At 42.5% G+C, this 18123-nt stretch overlaps 2 protein-coding genes across 2 annotated transcripts in view; one reads left to right on the top strand and one right to left on the bottom strand.

The window, feature by feature from the left end:
• Nucleotides 1–78: 78 nt before the first annotated feature.
• Nucleotides 79–6077, top strand: LOC139583352 (gamma-soluble NSF attachment protein-like). The gene is made up of 12 exons (XM_071414324.1): nt 79–441; nt 830–897; nt 1903–1987; nt 2244–2261; nt 2383–2413; nt 2635–2744; nt 2902–2968; nt 3209–3279; nt 3359–3437; nt 3522–3601; nt 4136–4265; nt 5080–6077. Exons 1-12 carry the CDS (start codon nt 389–391, stop codon nt 5212–5214), a joined length of 927 nt encoding a protein of 308 aa, XP_071270425.1. The 5' UTR covers nt 79–388; the 3' UTR covers nt 5215–6077.
• LOC139583347 (piezo-type mechanosensitive ion channel component 2-like) overlaps nt 6066–18123 on the bottom strand; it is a 198063-nt gene continuing 186005 nt past the window's right edge. Inside the window, exons 38-51 of the mRNA XM_071414313.1 lie at nt 14936–15118; nt 14444–14711; nt 14130–14298; nt 13340–13487; nt 12947–13161; nt 12556–12714; nt 11018–11165; nt 10558–10746; nt 10244–10336; nt 9793–9962; nt 9097–9213; nt 8234–8313; nt 7625–7835; nt 6066–7351 (exon numbers count right to left, since the gene is read on the bottom strand). Of these exons, the coding sequence (XP_071270414.1) occupies nt 7096–7351; nt 7625–7835; nt 8234–8313; nt 9097–9213; nt 9793–9962; nt 10244–10336; nt 10558–10746; nt 11018–11165; nt 12556–12714; nt 12947–13161; nt 13340–13487; nt 14130–14298; nt 14444–14711; nt 14936–15118 (2406 nt within the window). The 3' untranslated portion in view covers nt 6066–7095. The remainder of the gene's footprint in view (nt 7352–7624; nt 7836–8233; nt 8314–9096; nt 9214–9792; nt 9963–10243; nt 10337–10557; nt 10747–11017; nt 11166–12555; nt 12715–12946; nt 13162–13339; nt 13488–14129; nt 14299–14443; nt 14712–14935; nt 15119–18123) is intronic.

The raw sequence follows: 18123 nt of genomic DNA, 5'->3' as shown, positions 1-18123 counted from the left end.
TTTACAATATTGAGTAATTAAATTGCAAATTGTAGGCTAGACTATGAATGAATAACTGGATATTTCATAATGCATTGCGAATAGTGATGGACGAAGACTAGGTTACTTTGGTTTACTTTAGGGCATTCAATGAAAATAACCTACTTGTTACATTGTTGCCCCTTTTGTACACAGTAGTTGCAACATTGCAACACTTTGTCGCCATGTATTATTATATAAAGAATAGGCAACTCACGGGATTCCGTAGTCAAACCCCGATGACGAAAAAGTCTCCTGAAACCAGTAACGCTAGCACCCAGAGCTAGCTACAGCAACATCTCACTATATTTTAGTCAGTAGTATGTTTAATACTCATCTTTGAATTACATTGTTAGCTAGTTTGGACCAGATGGCTGCGAAAATCAACGAGGCGCACGACCACATTGCCAAGGCTGAAAAATAGTAAGGAAATCTTGCTAGCTAGCTGACGTTAGCTAGCCAATATAGCTGTATTGCTTTTGAGCATTTTATTTCAGTAGGTAGCCAGTTCCATAGTATTAGCTAGTCTATATTGTGAATAGACCCATTTACAACACAAGTAGGAAGGAAATTGTATTTCTAGTTAAACATATGCTATTTAGCTAGCTAGCTAACTAGCCACTCTATACAGGATTGGAAGCCAGTTGAGCTGGCTGGCTAACGTTAGTGTCTTCCTGCGCTGCAGTTATTCCTGACAGTATCACTGCATAAATAATAGGGCGTCCACACCTGTATTAAACCTTATGGTAAATCCATATGAGACAACACTGGTGTTATGTTTTCACTGAATATAATGCATTTTCCCCCAAAGTTTAAGGACTAGTTTCATGAAATGGAAGCCTGACTATGACAGTGCTGCATCCGAGTACTCAAAAGCAGGTATGGTATTAAAGGCTATTTATTACATTATTCAATACACCTGAAAACATGTTCCCTACTACAACGACTGGTGAGCACTAGCCAAGTAAAACTAAACTCCACGATGTACTTCACATCAACAGAGTTGAGCGGTGACTAGTTTGGGCTGACTGGAGCTCCGACATCACATAAAAGTTTTTGTAAAAACTATAGATTTCATCAACCAAAAAATCGCCCGCAATTACAGTGACAATGTGCTGTGCAATTGTGGGTAGTTTGTTTTGGGTGCTGAAGTTTTTTGAACAAAACCTTTATTTTATGTTCCGCTCAACTCTGTTGATGTGATGTACATCGTGGAGTTTAGTTTTACTTGGCTAGTTGGGCAATAACACACTGTCAGTATTATGATGCTAGATTGCACTTAATGTTGCTCAAGTTGTCCAATGACATAGCTATTTATTATAAACTGGGTGGTTTGTGCACTGAATGCTGATTGGCTGACAGCCATGGTATATGAGGTATACCACAGGTATGACTAAACATTTCTTTTTACAGCTCTAATTAAGTTGGCAACCAGTTTATAATAGCAATAAGGCACCTCAGGGGTTTGTGATACATTGCTAATATTAGGGGTGCAACTTTGGTTTTAGAAGTGGGGGGGACATAATTCTTATTATTATAAAACATTTTTACCCAGTCGGATAAACATTTCAAACAGCCTACCTGACCACTCGGAGGCGTCCACATGGTCCTAAAGCACACCGTTGCCTCGTTTTGTATCACATTCCAGTGATAAAACTGGGGGGGACAAAAATGCAATTTCAGAATGTGTGGGGGACATGTCCCCAGAGAAAGTTGCGCCCCTGGCTAATATACTACGGCTACGGGCTGTGTCCATGCTCTCTACGTTGTGTCGAACATAAGAACAGCCCTTAGTCGTGGTATATTGGCCATATTCCACACCCCCTCGGGCCTTATTTCTTAATTATAAATGCATAATGAAGCATTCCCTCCTCCATCTTCCAGCTGTTGCCTTTAAAAATGCCAAGATGCTTGAAGAAGCGAAGGAGGCATACCTGCAAGAGGCAGAAGCCCATACCAACAACAAAACGTATCCTTTCAATGCTCACTTCCTATAGCGGGCTAGGCTTATCACACAATTTTAACGACCATGAATGCTTTCGCAGTAGTCTTGTAAATCGCAGACCTAGGGCATTGTTAATGTGGGTGGCAACCCATCTGCCTAGGGAGACTACTTTCACAGTTTTGACAGTTAATGTAGGGATTTTATATGCTACATTTGAACAATATTGACTACAAATCTCATATAAACATTAATGTTTTCTTTAACTTAACTAATTCTTCAGACTATTCCATGCTGCCAAGTGAGTATGAAAGATCTGTCTCATGTAATGCTATTCATAGAATCCAGATGATGTACAATAGACACTGGTTGGTCTACTTTTGTCTGTATTGGATGTTGCTAAGGAGACATTTCTGTTGCAGAGCACTTGAAGCAGCTGGTATGATGCTTAAGGTTAGTGTTAATGTGATAAACAGTATCTATACTCATACATTGTTATCAGGCGTCAGATCAAATTTGCTGTTATTTTTATTCCATAGTTTTAACTCTTTGTTGCCCACTTCAGGATTAATGCCATTGTTGTTAGTCAGACATTTGACACATGACTACTGTTTTAGTTTTACTATTAACTACTTACTGAAGCTAATCATTGACAGACATGTGTTTCTCTCCAGGACATGCAGAGGATACCAGAGGCTATCCAGTACATTGAGAGAGCAAGCATGATGTATGTAGAGAACGGCACACCGGACACTGCAGCCTTGGCCCTCGACAGAGCTGGAAAGTACGTAGCCAATATTGATCATCATAGATGGGCTCTAGAAATTAATTCCCTGTCATCATTGGCATGTCACTAAACGTATTGATGATGCTGATACTTGTTTTTATTCCTTGTTATGATGCTTTTTTAAAGTTAAATGCGTACCTTTCTTTTTGTGTAGGCTAATCGAATCACAGGATCTAGCAAAAGCAGTGGACCTGTACCAGAAAGCTGCATCAGTGTTTGAGGTACAGCTATATGAGTTCAATATTTGATACTACGGAAGACCAGAAATCATTGTGTTGCTTCCATGCCGCTACCTCGGTTCAGGGCCACATTTGTAGGGATCTCACTTATTGCATGGCACTTATTGCATGGCAATATTAACACAGTCCTATTTTATATCGAATACATTATAATGTTGTAACGGTAATGTGATCAAATCAATTGAGGGAGTATTGATATATGGTGAATGCATATTTCTGCAGAACGAGGACCGTCTACGTCAAGCTGTAGAGATGCTGGGGAAATCATCAAGACTGCTCGTCAGGCAACACAAGTAAATTCTCACTTGCTTTACAGATTTTTCTACCTGTCCTAGTCATTCCCTACCCGCTAACTGTGTTTTTGTCCGTCAGGCTTGATGAAGCAGCAGTGTCGATTCAGAAGGAGAAGAACATGTATAAAGAAATAGAGAATTACCCAACGTGTTTTAAGGTGCGTTTAACTTAATTAACCTGATAAAGAAAATTGACTGTGTGTTGAAACCAAATTGTTGCCTGTGTATTTGCTTATCTCCAGAAAACCAGTGCCCAAGTGCTAGTCCACCTTCACAGAAATGACTTCGTAGCAGCAGATAAATGTGTCCGAGAGAGTTACAGGTACTGACCTCACTTTTTTTTCCTTTTTTTTTTTAACCTTTTATTTAACTAGGCAAGTCAGTTAAGAACAAATTCTTATTTACAATGACGGCCTACCCCGGACGATGCTAGGCCAATTGTGCGCCGGATGTGATACAGCCTGGATTCGAACCAGGAACTATAGTGACGCCTCTTGCACTGAGACCACTGTGGCACTCGGGAGCTATACTTTCTAATTAAGCAATAAGGCCAATATATGACGAAAGGTGGAATGATGAAAGGTGGAGTGCCAGGATACAGCTCTTAGCCGTGGTATATTGGTCATATACCACAAACCCCTGAGGTGTCTTATTGCTATTATAAACTGGTTATCAATGTAATTAGAGCAGTAAAAATACATGTTTTGTCATAGCCATGTTATACGGTCTGATATAGCATGGCTGTCAGCCAATTAGCATTCAGGGCTCGAACCACCCAGTTTATAATTAAAGACAAATAGGAAAGTAATTGTTATGACTGTTATGTTTGACTAATCATTCTAACCATTACTCCTAGTCTGCCAGGCTTCAGTGGGAGCGAGGACTGTATTGCCTTGGAGCAACTCTTGCAGGGCTACGACGAGCAGGATGAGGACCAAGTGCACCGTGTCTGTAACTCGCCCTTATTCAAGTATATGGACAATGATGTGAGTGTGGTGCCTAGAGCCTACTATGTAACCAACGTTTATTTCAAAGCATGTCATCACGTTTGAGTGTCTACGTTTAAAATTGGTGTTCAGGGGTGTATTTATTAGGCGGATTCTGTTGAAAAACATTTAGTCTGTTACAAAATGTTTTGCAACAAAAACCGTTTACTCTAGGAAGAAAATGCAATGAAACAGGGAGGGAGTGGGACCTTCCTGAATTTGTCGAATAGAAACACTTGTTTTTGTTGCGAAACATTTTCCTTTGGACTAAACTGTTTCCATTGCAAAACGTTTTGCAGCAGAATCCGATTAATGAATACACCCCTCTTTACTGTCTTTCTTGATTACGTTTAAGGACTTTAAAAGGTATGGGATCATGAGCTGTCCTTTCCATATGAAACCTCTCCTAGCCACCCCATAGATGCATTTCCAGGCTAGGCTGAGTAATACAAAGTCAGAGAAGTAGTTTATTAAGACACAATAGCAGTCCAACTGCTTTTTTACCTGCATCACCCCTCTAGACCCCACTTCCTTGTTGTTTTGTATGATTTATCTTTTCAATTATCCTAATATTCAAGAAATATGTTTCCCAAACCTCTCCTGATCTATTTCTGAAAGAGACACACACACCTGATTCAAACCAACCAAGGGTTTTCTGATTCATTAGTTAGTTGAATCAGCAAAAACATGTAACTGGCTGGGGGGGGGGGGGGGTACTCAAGGAGAGATTTGGAATACACTGGAATACAATAAACATATACTGTAGAGACCACTAACTTGCCTTAACCTGAACAATGTGCCAATGGTCTTGCAGTATGCCAAGTTGTCCGTCAGCCTGAGGGTTCCAGGGGGTGGTAAGAAGAAGAAGGCGCCAGCTGCCGATGCTGGGGAAGGAGGAGCAGGTGCCGGAGAGGCTGACGAGGATGAGTATGCCGGTGGGCTATGTTAGCCACAGAACCTGGACTTCATGTCTGGACCAGAACACTTCCTGTTGCCTGTTAGGAGGGGAGTCTGAATCTTCCACAGCCTGTCCTCCCGTTCTGAGCATGTCAGGGGGTTGTGAACTTACCCTCCCATCTCCAGAATCCAAGCAACAACTGCAGGCACTCGGACCATACAAGCATAACGAGTTATGCTCAGAACAACAACATAAGCATGGTAACATCAGTGTGGAAAATAATCATATGCTACTCAATCATTTGAATATATATTATTTGTCCCTTTTTGGGTTTACTGTGATTGTAAAATATTGTTTATTTTGCTGCATTTAAAGTGATATAAAATATTAGATTGCTTTTGTTGTATTTGCCTCAGTGGATAGATCAGTAATGTTTTTTTATCTTTAAATCTACAACCGTATGCAACAAGATACACAGTGTGAAAATATTGATTTGAACATTTAACTTACAATCTAAAAATGCTGTGCCTCAATGATTGATGTGTAAAGGGGTGGATGAATCCATTTCTGAATTTCTATAGTATAAAGTGTTAAAAACAGCTATTTCAGTTGCTATTGTCTGTGTGAAGGCTACACTCATATATGGAATCAAATGAATGTTGAGAAAATAATATAGTGGGTAATTTGGTATAAAGTGATTTATTTTTTTGTTTCGTCAGGATTTCAGAATGCCTCATATGGTTATGCTTTTTAACCAACTGAAAGATAGAAATGATGATTCCTGTTTACAACTAGTCTTAAAATGTGTGTCAAGTATTGTGGAGCATGCAGGCTGGATGTTTGTGGCATGCCCTCTTGTGTTTTTACTGAATCAAGTCAGAATGGAATAAAATGGCAGCACGTCAGCTTTCAAACATGTGCTTTATGTTCAGGTCGCTGAACCACAATAACACCACAAACTGGATTCCTTACACTGTGGAGGTGCACAGACATTATGCATCTTCTTTCTCATGACAAGGAAACAATCTATTCACTTGCACCTTGTATTGCATGGATTTGATGGCCTTGATCACATTTTGGTTGACCGTATGAACTTAACACTAACAATGTAATTTAAAAAAAAGAGAGAGGGGTTTTCAAGCAATACAGGTTACAAGCTTAAAAAAGAATGGCTGTATTGATGCCCTCCTATTCTCAAATCACAGGTCTTCATAGGGGTTCCATGAACATACTCCATAATATGATAGAAATACTCAGTGTTCATCACATCATCACTGTTTCTCCTAGGTGTCCTACAGGTAAAAAATAAAAACGTATTCCCATTCTGGTGAGATGATATACATTTCCTGAGAACGACAGCTCCATTGATTACTCTGTAGAAACCTCAACATAACAGCAACAAAGTATCTTAACTTGTTTTCCATGTCACAACCTCTCGCTGTTGTCTTGCTGGAAAAGTCAAAGCACTTCCAGTAGGCTACTGTAAGGGAAAATATCTTGGAGAATACAAGTAGCTAGTGTCTCTGTCGTTGCCCCCTTCTCTTCCGTGTAGCTCAAGATAACATGTCTGTTCAAGTTTACAGCCAGCTATCTGGACAGTATATTGCACAACCCATGGTTCATGGTTCCCAATAGGAAAAAGGCCAGACGTCTGTCTGTCGTCTGTGTCATCTCTAACACACTGACTGACTGATGGCTGCAAATCTTCAGAGATGCACTAAAAAAGTACAAACAAAAAACTGCTTCTGCAGTCACCTTTCATGTGTAGGTCACATTGTTTCACTGTAGACTCGATAGGGAGATGGTTCTTATCACAGTCACACCAAAAGACAGGGAGCGCGACAAGCTAGCTTGGAACTTCCTGCCGGATTGTGCTTTTTAAAATAAATCTCATTCTGAGACTTCATGTCTCTGTCGCCTACTAGGTGGCTCTCACTTAGTTTTCTGGTCCCTGGTCCACTTGATCATCGTCTCTGGTGATCGGTACAAGAAGATGAGCTTGGCATATAGGTCTTCCTCCAGCTCCAGCTCGCCCGTCTCTCTGACCAGGAAGATGTCGGTACACAGCTTCAAGATGCGGTCCACGACGGGCAGCTCCTCGAACATGATGGAGTGCGAGATGCCGCTGAAGAACTCGCGCACAAACTTTCCGATGACGAGCACCACCGAGGCGTAGAGACCCATGATCCTGTCGGTGAGCGACGTAACACATTATAAGCGTTGTAATTATACATTATAAAGGCTCATACGTGCTTATAACTAGTAATAAAGCACTATAAATGCAGGATCCCTTTTAGAAAGCAAGACCAGGGTTGTGTCCAGTAGGCACAAAACAATATCTTGAAACAAGGTGGTACTGCCTCAAGAAATGCTAATTTTCATGTTTCGCTGCTTAACGTTTTACTAAGGTGTGCCTGACTGAAAACAACCCAAGTCACACTGTCAGATATCCTCCACTCACCCATATCCTGCCAGGAAGCCCAGACTGGGCGGGCTGACTTTGTCACTGAACACGTACAGCTGGAGGCCCGCCTCTCTCTTCTTCCCAACCGCCGCACCCCTCATCTGGATCTGTCCTGCCGACGGCTGGTCCACAATCCACCACTCCTGGATCTCTCCACTGCTGTTGTGGGTTCTCTCCAGGGCTAGCAGGATGTTCTTGTAGCTTTTGTCTGAAAGGGAGATAATATCGTTAATGCTACATCAGCAGTCAGTAATAAAAGGGGGATGCTTCAGTTCGAAACAGTGTCAAAATAAGAAATGTAGAAGTGCTAATTTCACATACAATGTAAATTTGTAAATGTACTGTATTTGAATTCTATTCAAGGATTTGTGCATTTTTGTTATTTAACCTTTATTTAACTAGGCAAGTCAGTTAAGAACAAATTATTATTTACAATGACAGCCTAGGAACACTGCCTTGTTCAGCAGCAGAACAACAGATTTTTACCTTGTCAGCTCAGGGATTCGATCTAGCAACCTTTTGGTTACTGGCCCAACGCTCTAACCACTAGGCTACCTGCCACCCCAAATTACCTTTCTAGAGGCATTACCTTTCTAGATGCATTACCTTTATAGAGTTGTTCTATAGGTTTGGCATTGGAGTCACTGGGAGCTCTGAGGAAGCATGGGAAGACTTGTTCTATCACCCTGGGGAAGAGAGGGGAGAAAGAGACCTAAAATAAATATGTCCATAGTGCATTGACATGGTTGGGGAGTAACTAATTACATTGAATCTGATTACAAAAAAAAAGTACCTGTAATTAGTTATGTTACTAGCAAAAATATTGTAATCAGATTACAGACAAATTTGAATAACCACATGATTACATCTTGGATTACTTTTGAGTTCAGAAAGGATGTTTGCGAAAAAATACATTGACACCTTTTTATTTTCTCAATGACATTAAATTTAGCATTGAAAAAAGGCGCACGTTTAAATTTGTTCCACCTAAGTGAGTCTGAACATAAGTCAGAGACCACTATGATGACACACCAAATGATGACCACCAATCAGAGACCACCATGATGACACACCAAATGATGACCACCAATCAGAGACCACTATGATGACACACCAAATGATGACCACCAATCAGAGACCACTATGATGACACCAAATGCATTTGCTGGATCCTTTTTGTCTTCTTCTATTGCATCTTAAGGGGAAAGTAATCCAGAAGTAACTGAAAGTAATCAGATTACATTACTTAGTTTGGGTAATACAAAAGTTACATTACCGACAAATATTTTTGCTAACTGTAACGAATTATATTTATAAAGTAACCTACCTCACCCTGTCAAGTGGTTGTATACATTATATAGCATGCCATTTAATAATTAATGCATTTATAAAGGCCTTATAAAGGGTTTATGAAGGCTTAATTAAGCCTCAAAAGTTGTAGTCCGTGTTCCTTAGTGAAGTCTACTTACACAGCCTGGTTTCTGGTCCCATTCAGCAGATCTATTAACTCTTGTCGCGTTGTCATATCAAGGTATGTTATATGTTTATCTGTTGCAACTTCAGCTTTGGCTCCAAGACTGAGATTCCTGTCGAAGAGAGAAAAATCGCAATTGCACACAGTACATTGTGGTCACAAATGGTACACCACACATTCTTTCCCACACACATTACTTTGTGAACTCGTAAATGTGTTTTTTTCCGGCTCACAGACATTGCAAATGGACAGGTATCTCAACAGATATTTTATGGCTCTAAAGTACTATGTAACCTATGTGTATCTACACAACTATGTCATTTTATCAAGTTCACACAAATCTCTAACGACACAGACACCCTAGAGCGGAACTAATTTATCCATTCAAAATGGAAGCAAGAAACAAATATATTGACTCCCTTCATCCTTGTCTCCCACCCTCTCTGTACGAAATGTTGAATGTTGAGTTGTGCAAGACACTTTTGAGTTTGTGAGTTTAGATTTGGTTCTCTCTCAGATTGTAAGTGAGTGTGTTTCCATGTGTGCAGTCGAGTATTGGTTTGTTTCTCTATGTCCTGGTTGAGTGCAGCGTGCAACGGAAAACGAAAATGAACGTATCTTATTGGGCAGTTCCAGGTTGTCCTTCCCTGTTTCAGTCTGTTTTCTTCCCCTGGTGCCGTGTCACTCTTACCTCTGGATGGTCCAGGACATGGTGACAGGGAAGTATTCCTCCTTGCTGAGAACGTCCATCAGGTTCTTCCTGCTGGGGGGGCTTATGGTCCACAGGGAGTTGGAACTGCCCTCCAGCTCCGCCACAGCCACGTCTGCTGACGTGTAGGCCTCCAGGAACTGCATCGCCGACTACATTGATAGAAGTATTGAAATATTACAACTACTCAAACATACTGTACAACACTTAGATGCACAAAGTCCCGTGTGAGTGGGACAAGACAGGTCTTTGTTATAGTAATACACATTAATTCAATACACAGTAATATATTCAAACCAGAATGTAATAGTAGTCAAACCTATATCATCACACGATATTTGGAAATCCTGAGAAATATCAGAAAAATTTGTTGTATTGTATGGCCTAAAATTATGATTTAGAAAGCAAGCTGTAAAATGGGTGGTCTTCTTACCGGAATGTAGTTGTATGAATTCATGAAGTCTGCAAAATCTGCTTTGCTAATGTCCTTCAGTTGATTTTGCTGGGCACTCATAGTGAAAATGGGCTGAAGGAAGAGATACCAACGTTATAATATTAAAATAGATATAAATGTCTGACAAAAGTCAGTAAAAAAAAGAAAAACATCTACACACCTTCAATCCCAGAGCTATAGATAGCGTTTGGACTGATGTTTCTACCAACATATGCTAACATTGCGCCCAGTGTGAAAAATGGCTGCCGAACTGTCTCTCTATATATGACTGCGGTTTACATGAGTAGCGCTACCTGAAAGCCTCCCAGGGTGATGGTGACCGACACGTCCAGAGGTTTGTTGACCACCCCGGCCACTGACTTGACCAGTGACATGAAGAGCAGCGGGAACCAAACAATGCAGATAAGAAGCATGACGATCAAACCTCCCATCCCATACTTCACCACCTTCTTCTTCTTCTGCCCGCGAGGCTGGGGATACCTCTGGCAAACAACACACATAAAGGAATATAAAAAATATTTTGGGGAAATAAACAATCGACTTTCGTTACAGTTTCTATAAATGTTTTAAAACTTTTGTGCGAACCTACGTAATTGGTGCCCCGTGTGAGGATTGTCCTGCATAAATCTGCTGTATCTCATTTCGACACAGCCTCTTTGACAACATACTATCTTCTTCCACTCTAAGCATCATTCAGATATTGATAGGGAGGTCCTAGAGGAGAACTAACACAGCAGGCCCATGGTCCCTCACCTTCTCTGACATCCTCCAGCACTTGAGGACAAAGATATGGGCGTAGATGTCCTCTACACAGATCCAGCTGGACAGGCTGAGAGTGGTGTCCGTCCACACCCAGTCCATCACCGCTCGCAGCTCCGTCAGGAACGGGACCAGGCGGAACCTGGGAACCAGGACAACGTTAGAGCAATGTTAGGGCAACAATAGGGCAACGTTATGGCAATAGTAATGAACCAGGCAGCCAGGCAACCAGGCAGCCATTGGTTGCATGTGCCGTCACTGATGAGCAGTGTTGGGATTAGATACTTGGAAAAGTAAAACATTATTTATTACTCGTTACATTTAACAAAAAGTTACTTTAGATATATTACTTTGCATAGAAAGTAACACGTTATAGCACTCGTTACATTACTTTGCATTACTTTCATGAAAATAATCTCAAAATCTCACCGTTGGACTGTCGGAGGGAGCAAGGCAAGCTGAACGGGCTCTACCATAGACAGGCTACCTACTATCTCAGGTTTGATCACTAGTTTCTCCTTTCATCTGTGGCGATGCTTTCCTGTACTAGTCTACAAGTGCTACACTATCACATGGGCTGCTTAATTAGTCATATATACTGTAAGCTAAACATCTATACCTCTCGAGCCACCAGTTCTGGTTAGACCGCATGTCGCAGAGCCAGAGATGTATAGAGGGCACACTTGCCACTAGATGTTGAAGCCCTCTATGGGCTTTGCTATTATAGAAGCGATCAATGGCAAAGATGTGGACCTTCTTTACATTTCTATGGACATTTCTATGGACAAATATCCGCTAACTCGAGAACAAAATGAGGAAACAAGTCGAGATCGGATCATGGAAACATACGCCCAGTAGAGATATGATTCACACGGTGGCGCAGTGATCTAAGGCACTGCATCGCAGTGCTAGCTGTGCCACCAGAGATTCTGGGTTCGAGCCCAGGCTCTGCCACAGCCGGCCGCAACCCGGGAGGTCCATGGGGCGACGCACAATTGGCTCAGCGTTGTCCGGGTTAGGGAGGGTTTGGCCGGCAGGGATATCCTTGTCTCATCGCGCACTAGTGACTCCTGTGGCGGGCTGGGTGCAGTGCATGCTGACCAGGTTACCAGGTGTACCAGGTTGCCAGGTTTCCTCTGACACATTGGTGCCGCTGGCTTCTGGGTTGGATGTGCAGTGTGGCTAGGTTGGGTTGTGTTTCGGAGGACGCATGGCTCTTGACCTTTGCCTCTCCCGAGTCCGTACGGTAGTTGCAGCGATGAGACAAGACTGTAACTACCAATTGGATACCATGAAAAAGGGGTAAAAAAAATAAAGAGATATGATTCACAAGCGTTACTTGACAAAGTAACTATATTTATATTACCCTGTTTTTAAAAGTAACGCATTCCATTACTAATTAGTCAATCCGTTTACCTAACGCATTATTTTTGTAACGCATTACTCCCAACACTGCTGATGCGGGAGAAATTCATTCATTATTGTATTCTCAATTGGTGATTGTGGTCACAAGTGGCCTGAATAGCACTTACCCTTGGAAGAGGAAAAGATTGAGGTAGTTGTAACTCTTGGTGAGGAAGTTGCCCAGGACGCGGGTGGGGTAGCCACAGCGGATCTGATAGGCCGACAGGCCAAAGTAGATGCACTTGACGAAGTACCACAGCTGGGCCACTGTGTTCTGACTGAACCGTCTAGTGATTGATATGGAAATAATGTTAGCGTGTATTTTCAAAGTAAAACATTATGCGTTACTTACTAATGACGCAACTATTTTAAAATATGCAAGTATTTAAATTATGTATTTAATTATGCAAGTATTTAAAATATGTATTTAAAATATGTATTTAAAAGAAAGAAGGAGCTGGTTGTGACTAGATTATTAAAATGACTCAATAAACACATGTTATTTCTACACATTCATACCTCTCTGTGACTCCAGGCAGGATGAAGAACATCCAGAAGTGGATGCCGAACACCAGGATGACTTGGAAGATGACTTTTCCCATGACAGTCTTGCGAAGGTAGAGGGCTCGGTCGATGATCATGGTGCCAAACTGGATCAGCACCATCACCAGGAAGGCTTCGGGAACCTGGTCCTCCGACAGGGAGGAAGTGATGTCAGCCGCCGCAGAGTGTTTCTTTTGGGGTACAGGAAGTACTGTTATGTTAGTAAATGTTATGGTATTCATTTGGAAGTTCAAAAGTATTCTTGTCCATTCAGGGACAATTGAAATTCATTACACTGGGTTTCAATCACAAAGACAATGACAGTTTATACCAGAATTTTAGCACTAACATATCATATATCAAACTTACCCCAAATGCCCAGAAGCCGAAGACAATGATGATAAAGTCCACAGTGTCGGCCAGGAACATGAGCACATAGACGTCTGTCACTGCACTGTACTCTGGGTGGATCAGGTTGTAGAAGAACTGACGGATGGGGATGTACATCTCCAGAGTTCTACAGAGAGGCAAAGAAACAATGATCAAATCAAATCAAATTTATTTCTATAGCCCTTCGTACATCAGCTGATATCTCAAAGTGCTGTACAGAAACCCAGCCTAAAACCCCAAACAGCAAGCAATGCAGGTGTAGAAGCACGGTGGCTAGGAAAAACTCCCTAGAAAGGCCAAATCCTAGGAAGAAACCTAGAGAGGAACCAGGCTATGAGGGGTGGCCAGTCCTCTTCTGGCTGTGCCGGGTGGAGATTATAACAGAACATGGCCAAGATGTTCAAATGTTCATAAATGACTAGCATGGTCAAATAATAATAATCACAGTAGCTGTCGAGGGTGCAGCAAGTCAGCACCTCAGGAGTAAATGTCAGTTGGCTTTTCATAGCCGATCATTAAGAGTATCTCTACCGCTCCTGCGGTCTCTAGAGAGTTGAATCTGTTACAGTAAACAAGGTAAACAAAATAAATTAGATACCTTTATGAACGGTTAATGTCGTTTTTATGAACCTTGTAATGTGTATGCATCAAAATCAGATCAGGCTTAGAGATTTACATTGTAGCCACCATTAAACAATTTATTATCCTGGAAAGTGACTGAATAGTAGCCTAATAACAGTAATAAGGCACCTCAAGTCAGTACACCTACTTTTTGACAGTGAAGCTCTTGGCTTTGATGAGCTGCTCTCTGAGTTTCTCCAGGATCATCTCCTTCTTGCTCCTCTGTTGGACACTCAGCACACTGTCCCCTCTCCGCAGGCTGTCCCCTCTCCGCAGACTGTGCCCTCTCCGCAGGCCGGGCCGTGAGCTCACACTGTCTGTGGAGTCACCAGGTTTGAGGAGGTTTGGAAGACATAGGGCTCACAGATGATATTGTGTTGGTTCATAATGAAAAGCCTAGATATTTCTCCCAAACATATCTAAGCCCAATAAGGGAGTTACTCTACAGACTTGTGACCTCACCTCCTTTGGAGTGGGTGGAGCGCACGGTGTGCTGGGAAAGGTGGGAGGCGGCGCTGGAGCTCTTGCGGCGCAGCGGGGTGGAGGTGGACATGGAGTGGAATTGTCGGGGGATGCGGGTGCGGACCGACTCCAGCAGGGAGCTGCTGCCCTCCGCGGCCTGCTTCTCCACTGGCCTGGAGCTGGTCCTCTTCTCCCTCTCATGGTGATGCTGCTTGGGGGTTTCCCCCCCTCCTCCCCTGGGGTTGTCCTCATCCCACAGCCCGTGACACTGGAGGTCAAGACCAAGGAATAGGATGGTTAAGCCATTCAGTGTGCTAAATATAACTGTGTATCATTACAGGTAACAAGTCAGAATTAACAACATAGTTAAAGGTGTAGTCCACTTTTTTTTTTATTTAACTTTTTTTGTTGAAAAAAGTTAACTATCCCTTTAAAGGAATAACCATGTACTGTAGCTAATAGGCATCACACCTAGTAAGACTTAGTGGGCACCTTGAGAATAGATCGGTGGAAGAACAGAGCTAGCAGCTGAACCAGATCATAGTGCACGTATCCCTCCCTCTTCTCCACACCGATGATGTTGGGAGGATGGAAGGGTTTGGACTTGTCCAGCTCAATGTTCTGGTTGAAGGGGAAGAAACCAAACTGGAAGAAGTACTTGATCACAATGGTGACCTGGTGGTACAGAGAGAAGGGGAAAAACATTCAAAAACATTTAGCAGCTGCCTGAGTGATAAAATCAAGAAATAGCAACGTTGTCTATCAACACAATGAATTATTGAGTACAGTAACAGAGTATTATTTCCACACATGTTTTAACAAAAACTTCAATTTTCATAGCTGGACAAAGAAAAAAGGGCAAAGCGTCAATACAGGACTAAGATTGAATCCTACTACACCGGCTCTGACGTTCGTCGGATGTGGCAGATCTTCCAAACTATTACGAACTACAAAAGAGCCAGACGGATTACCAGGACGTGTACTCAGAGCATGTGCGGACCAACTGGCAAGTGTCTTCACTGACATTTTCAACCTCTCCCTGACCCAGTCTGTAATACCTACATGTTTCAAGCAGACCACCATAGTCCCTGTGCCCAAGAAAGCGAAGGTAACCTGCCTAAATGACTTTCGCCCCGTAGCACTCACATCGATAGCCATGAAGTGCTTTGAAAGGCTGGTCATGACTCACATCAACACCATCAACACCATCATCCCGGAAACCCTAGACTCACTCCAATTCACATACCGCCCCAACAGATCCACAGATGGAGCAATTGCAATCGCACTCCACACTGCCCTTTCCCACCTGGAAAGGAACACCTATGTGAGAATGTTGTTCATTGACTACAGCTCAGTGTTTAACATCAGAGTGCCCACAAAGCTCATCACTAAGCTAAGGACCCTGGGACTAAACACCTCCCTCTGCAACTGGATCCTGGACTTCCTGACTGGTCGCCCCCAGGTGGTAAGGGTAGGCAACAACACATCTGCCACGCTGTTCCTCAACACTGGGGCCCCTCAGAGTTGCGTGCTTAGTCACCTCCTGTACTCCCTGTTCACCCACGACTGCGTGGCCAAGCACTACTCCAACACCATCATTAAGTTTGCAGACGACACAACAGTGGTAGGCCTGATCACCGACAACGATGAGACAGCCTATAGGGAGGAGGTCAGAGACCTGGCAGTGTGGTGCCAGGACAACAACCTCTCCCTCAACGTGAGCAAGACAAAAGAGATGATTGTGGACTATAGGAAAAGGAGGGCCGAACACGCCCTATTCACATCGACGGTACTGAAGTGGAGCGGGTGGAGATTTTCAAGTTCCTTGTGTCCACATCACCAACAAACTATCATGGTCCAAACACATCAAGACAGATGTGAAGAGGGCATGTCAACACCTTTTCCCCCTCAGGAGACTGAAAAGATTTGTCATGGTACAGCTGCACCATCAAGAGCATCCTGACCGGTTGCATCACCGCCTGGTATGGCAACTGCTCTGACTGTAAGGCGCTACAGAGGGTAGTACGTATGGTACATCACTGGGGCCAAGCTTCCTGCCATCCAGGACCTATTTATTAGGCGGTGTCAGAGGAAGGCCCAAAAAATTGTCAAAGACTCCAGTCATCCAAGTCATAGACTGTTCTCTCTGCTACCGCACGGCAAGGGTTACCAGAGCGCCAAGTCTAGGTCCAAAATGCCCCTTAACAGCTTCTACCCCCAAGCCATAAGACTGCTGAACAAATAATCAAATGGCCACCTAGACAATTTACATTGCCCCCCTTGTTTGGTACACTGCTGCTACTCGCTGTTTATTATTATGCATAGTCACTTTGCCCCTACCTACTTGTACAAATTACCTCGACTAACCTGTACCCCGGAACATTGACTCGGTACCGGTACCCCTTGTTTATAGCCTTGGTATTGTTATTTTATTGTGTTACTTTTTTAATAAATGTTTTTACTTTAGTTTATTTAGTAAATATTTTCTTAACTCTATTTCTTGAACTGCATTGTTGGTTAAGGGCTTGTAAGTAAACATTTCACGGTCAGTTGTTTCGGTATTCGGCGCATGTGACGAATAAAATGTGATTTGATTTGAAATACATTCATGAAAACGATTAAATGGAAATCATAAAGGGATGGTTCACCTTAATATTTTGGGTGAACTCTCTTTTTAAAACTGCAAAGGACCAGGGGTCAAGGCAGATTTACATTGATGAGAGCCTGACTAATGTCTAACTTGGCTTGTTTAGTTATAACTAGTTACCCGGCTAATCTAATTTGAATGATGCATCAACACCTGATAAACACAGCACCGGCTTTGTATTCCACCTGCCACTGTTTGTGGAAGGATGTGGACTGTGGTGTGAGAGGATGACAGAGGCTCGCCTCGTAGGACGCTGTTATTGACTACTGCCGAGGACTGGTGGTCTCTCAGGTGCTTATAGCACCCAGGTGGGTGCTACACTTTCGGTGGTGGAAGTTGCAGCCTACCTACAGAGGAGGAGTAGCTGTGAACTGGTGTTGCCTGAGGATGTCTGACAGATGTTTCTCCCTCCCTGGCTGCACCATCGCTGCCACCTCCTCTCAAGTTACTCCTGTACTGAACTGCATTATGGAAGACCATCTCCCATGAACTGCACGCTTCCTGAATGTATCTTTAGTTTTTTTTTTTAAAGCGACTGATATTCTGCATAAAAACCGCTTTATAAAATACAGTTGAAGTCGGAAGTTTACATAAAACCTTAGGCAAATACATTTAAACTCAGTTTTTCACAATTAGTGACATTTAATCATAGTAAAAATTCCCTGTCTTAGGTGATCACCAGTTTATTTTAAGAATGTCAAATGTCAGAATAATAGTAGAGAGAATGATTTTTTTCAGCTTTCATTTCTTTCATCACATTCCCAGTGGGTCAGAAGTTTACATACACTCAATTAGTATTTGGTAGTATTGCCTTTAAATTGTTGAACTTGGGTCAAACGTTTCGGGTAGCCTTCCACAAGCTTCCCACAATACGTTGGATGAATTTTGGCCCATTCCTCCTGACAGAGCTGGTGTAACTGAGTCAGGATTGTAAGCCTCCTTGCTCGCACACACTTTTTCAGTTCTGCCCACAAATTTTCTATAGGATTGAGGTCAGAGCTTTGTGATGGCCACTCCAATACCTTGACTTTGT

This window comes from Salvelinus alpinus, chromosome 8 (assembly GCF_045679555.1).
Source record: "Salvelinus alpinus chromosome 8, SLU_Salpinus.1, whole genome shotgun sequence".
In the NCBI taxonomy this organism is placed as follows: domain Eukaryota; kingdom Metazoa; phylum Chordata; class Actinopteri; order Salmoniformes; family Salmonidae; genus Salvelinus; species Salvelinus alpinus.
The sequence above is the reverse complement of the archived record's forward strand: the minus strand, read 5'-3'. Positions and strand labels throughout refer to the sequence as shown.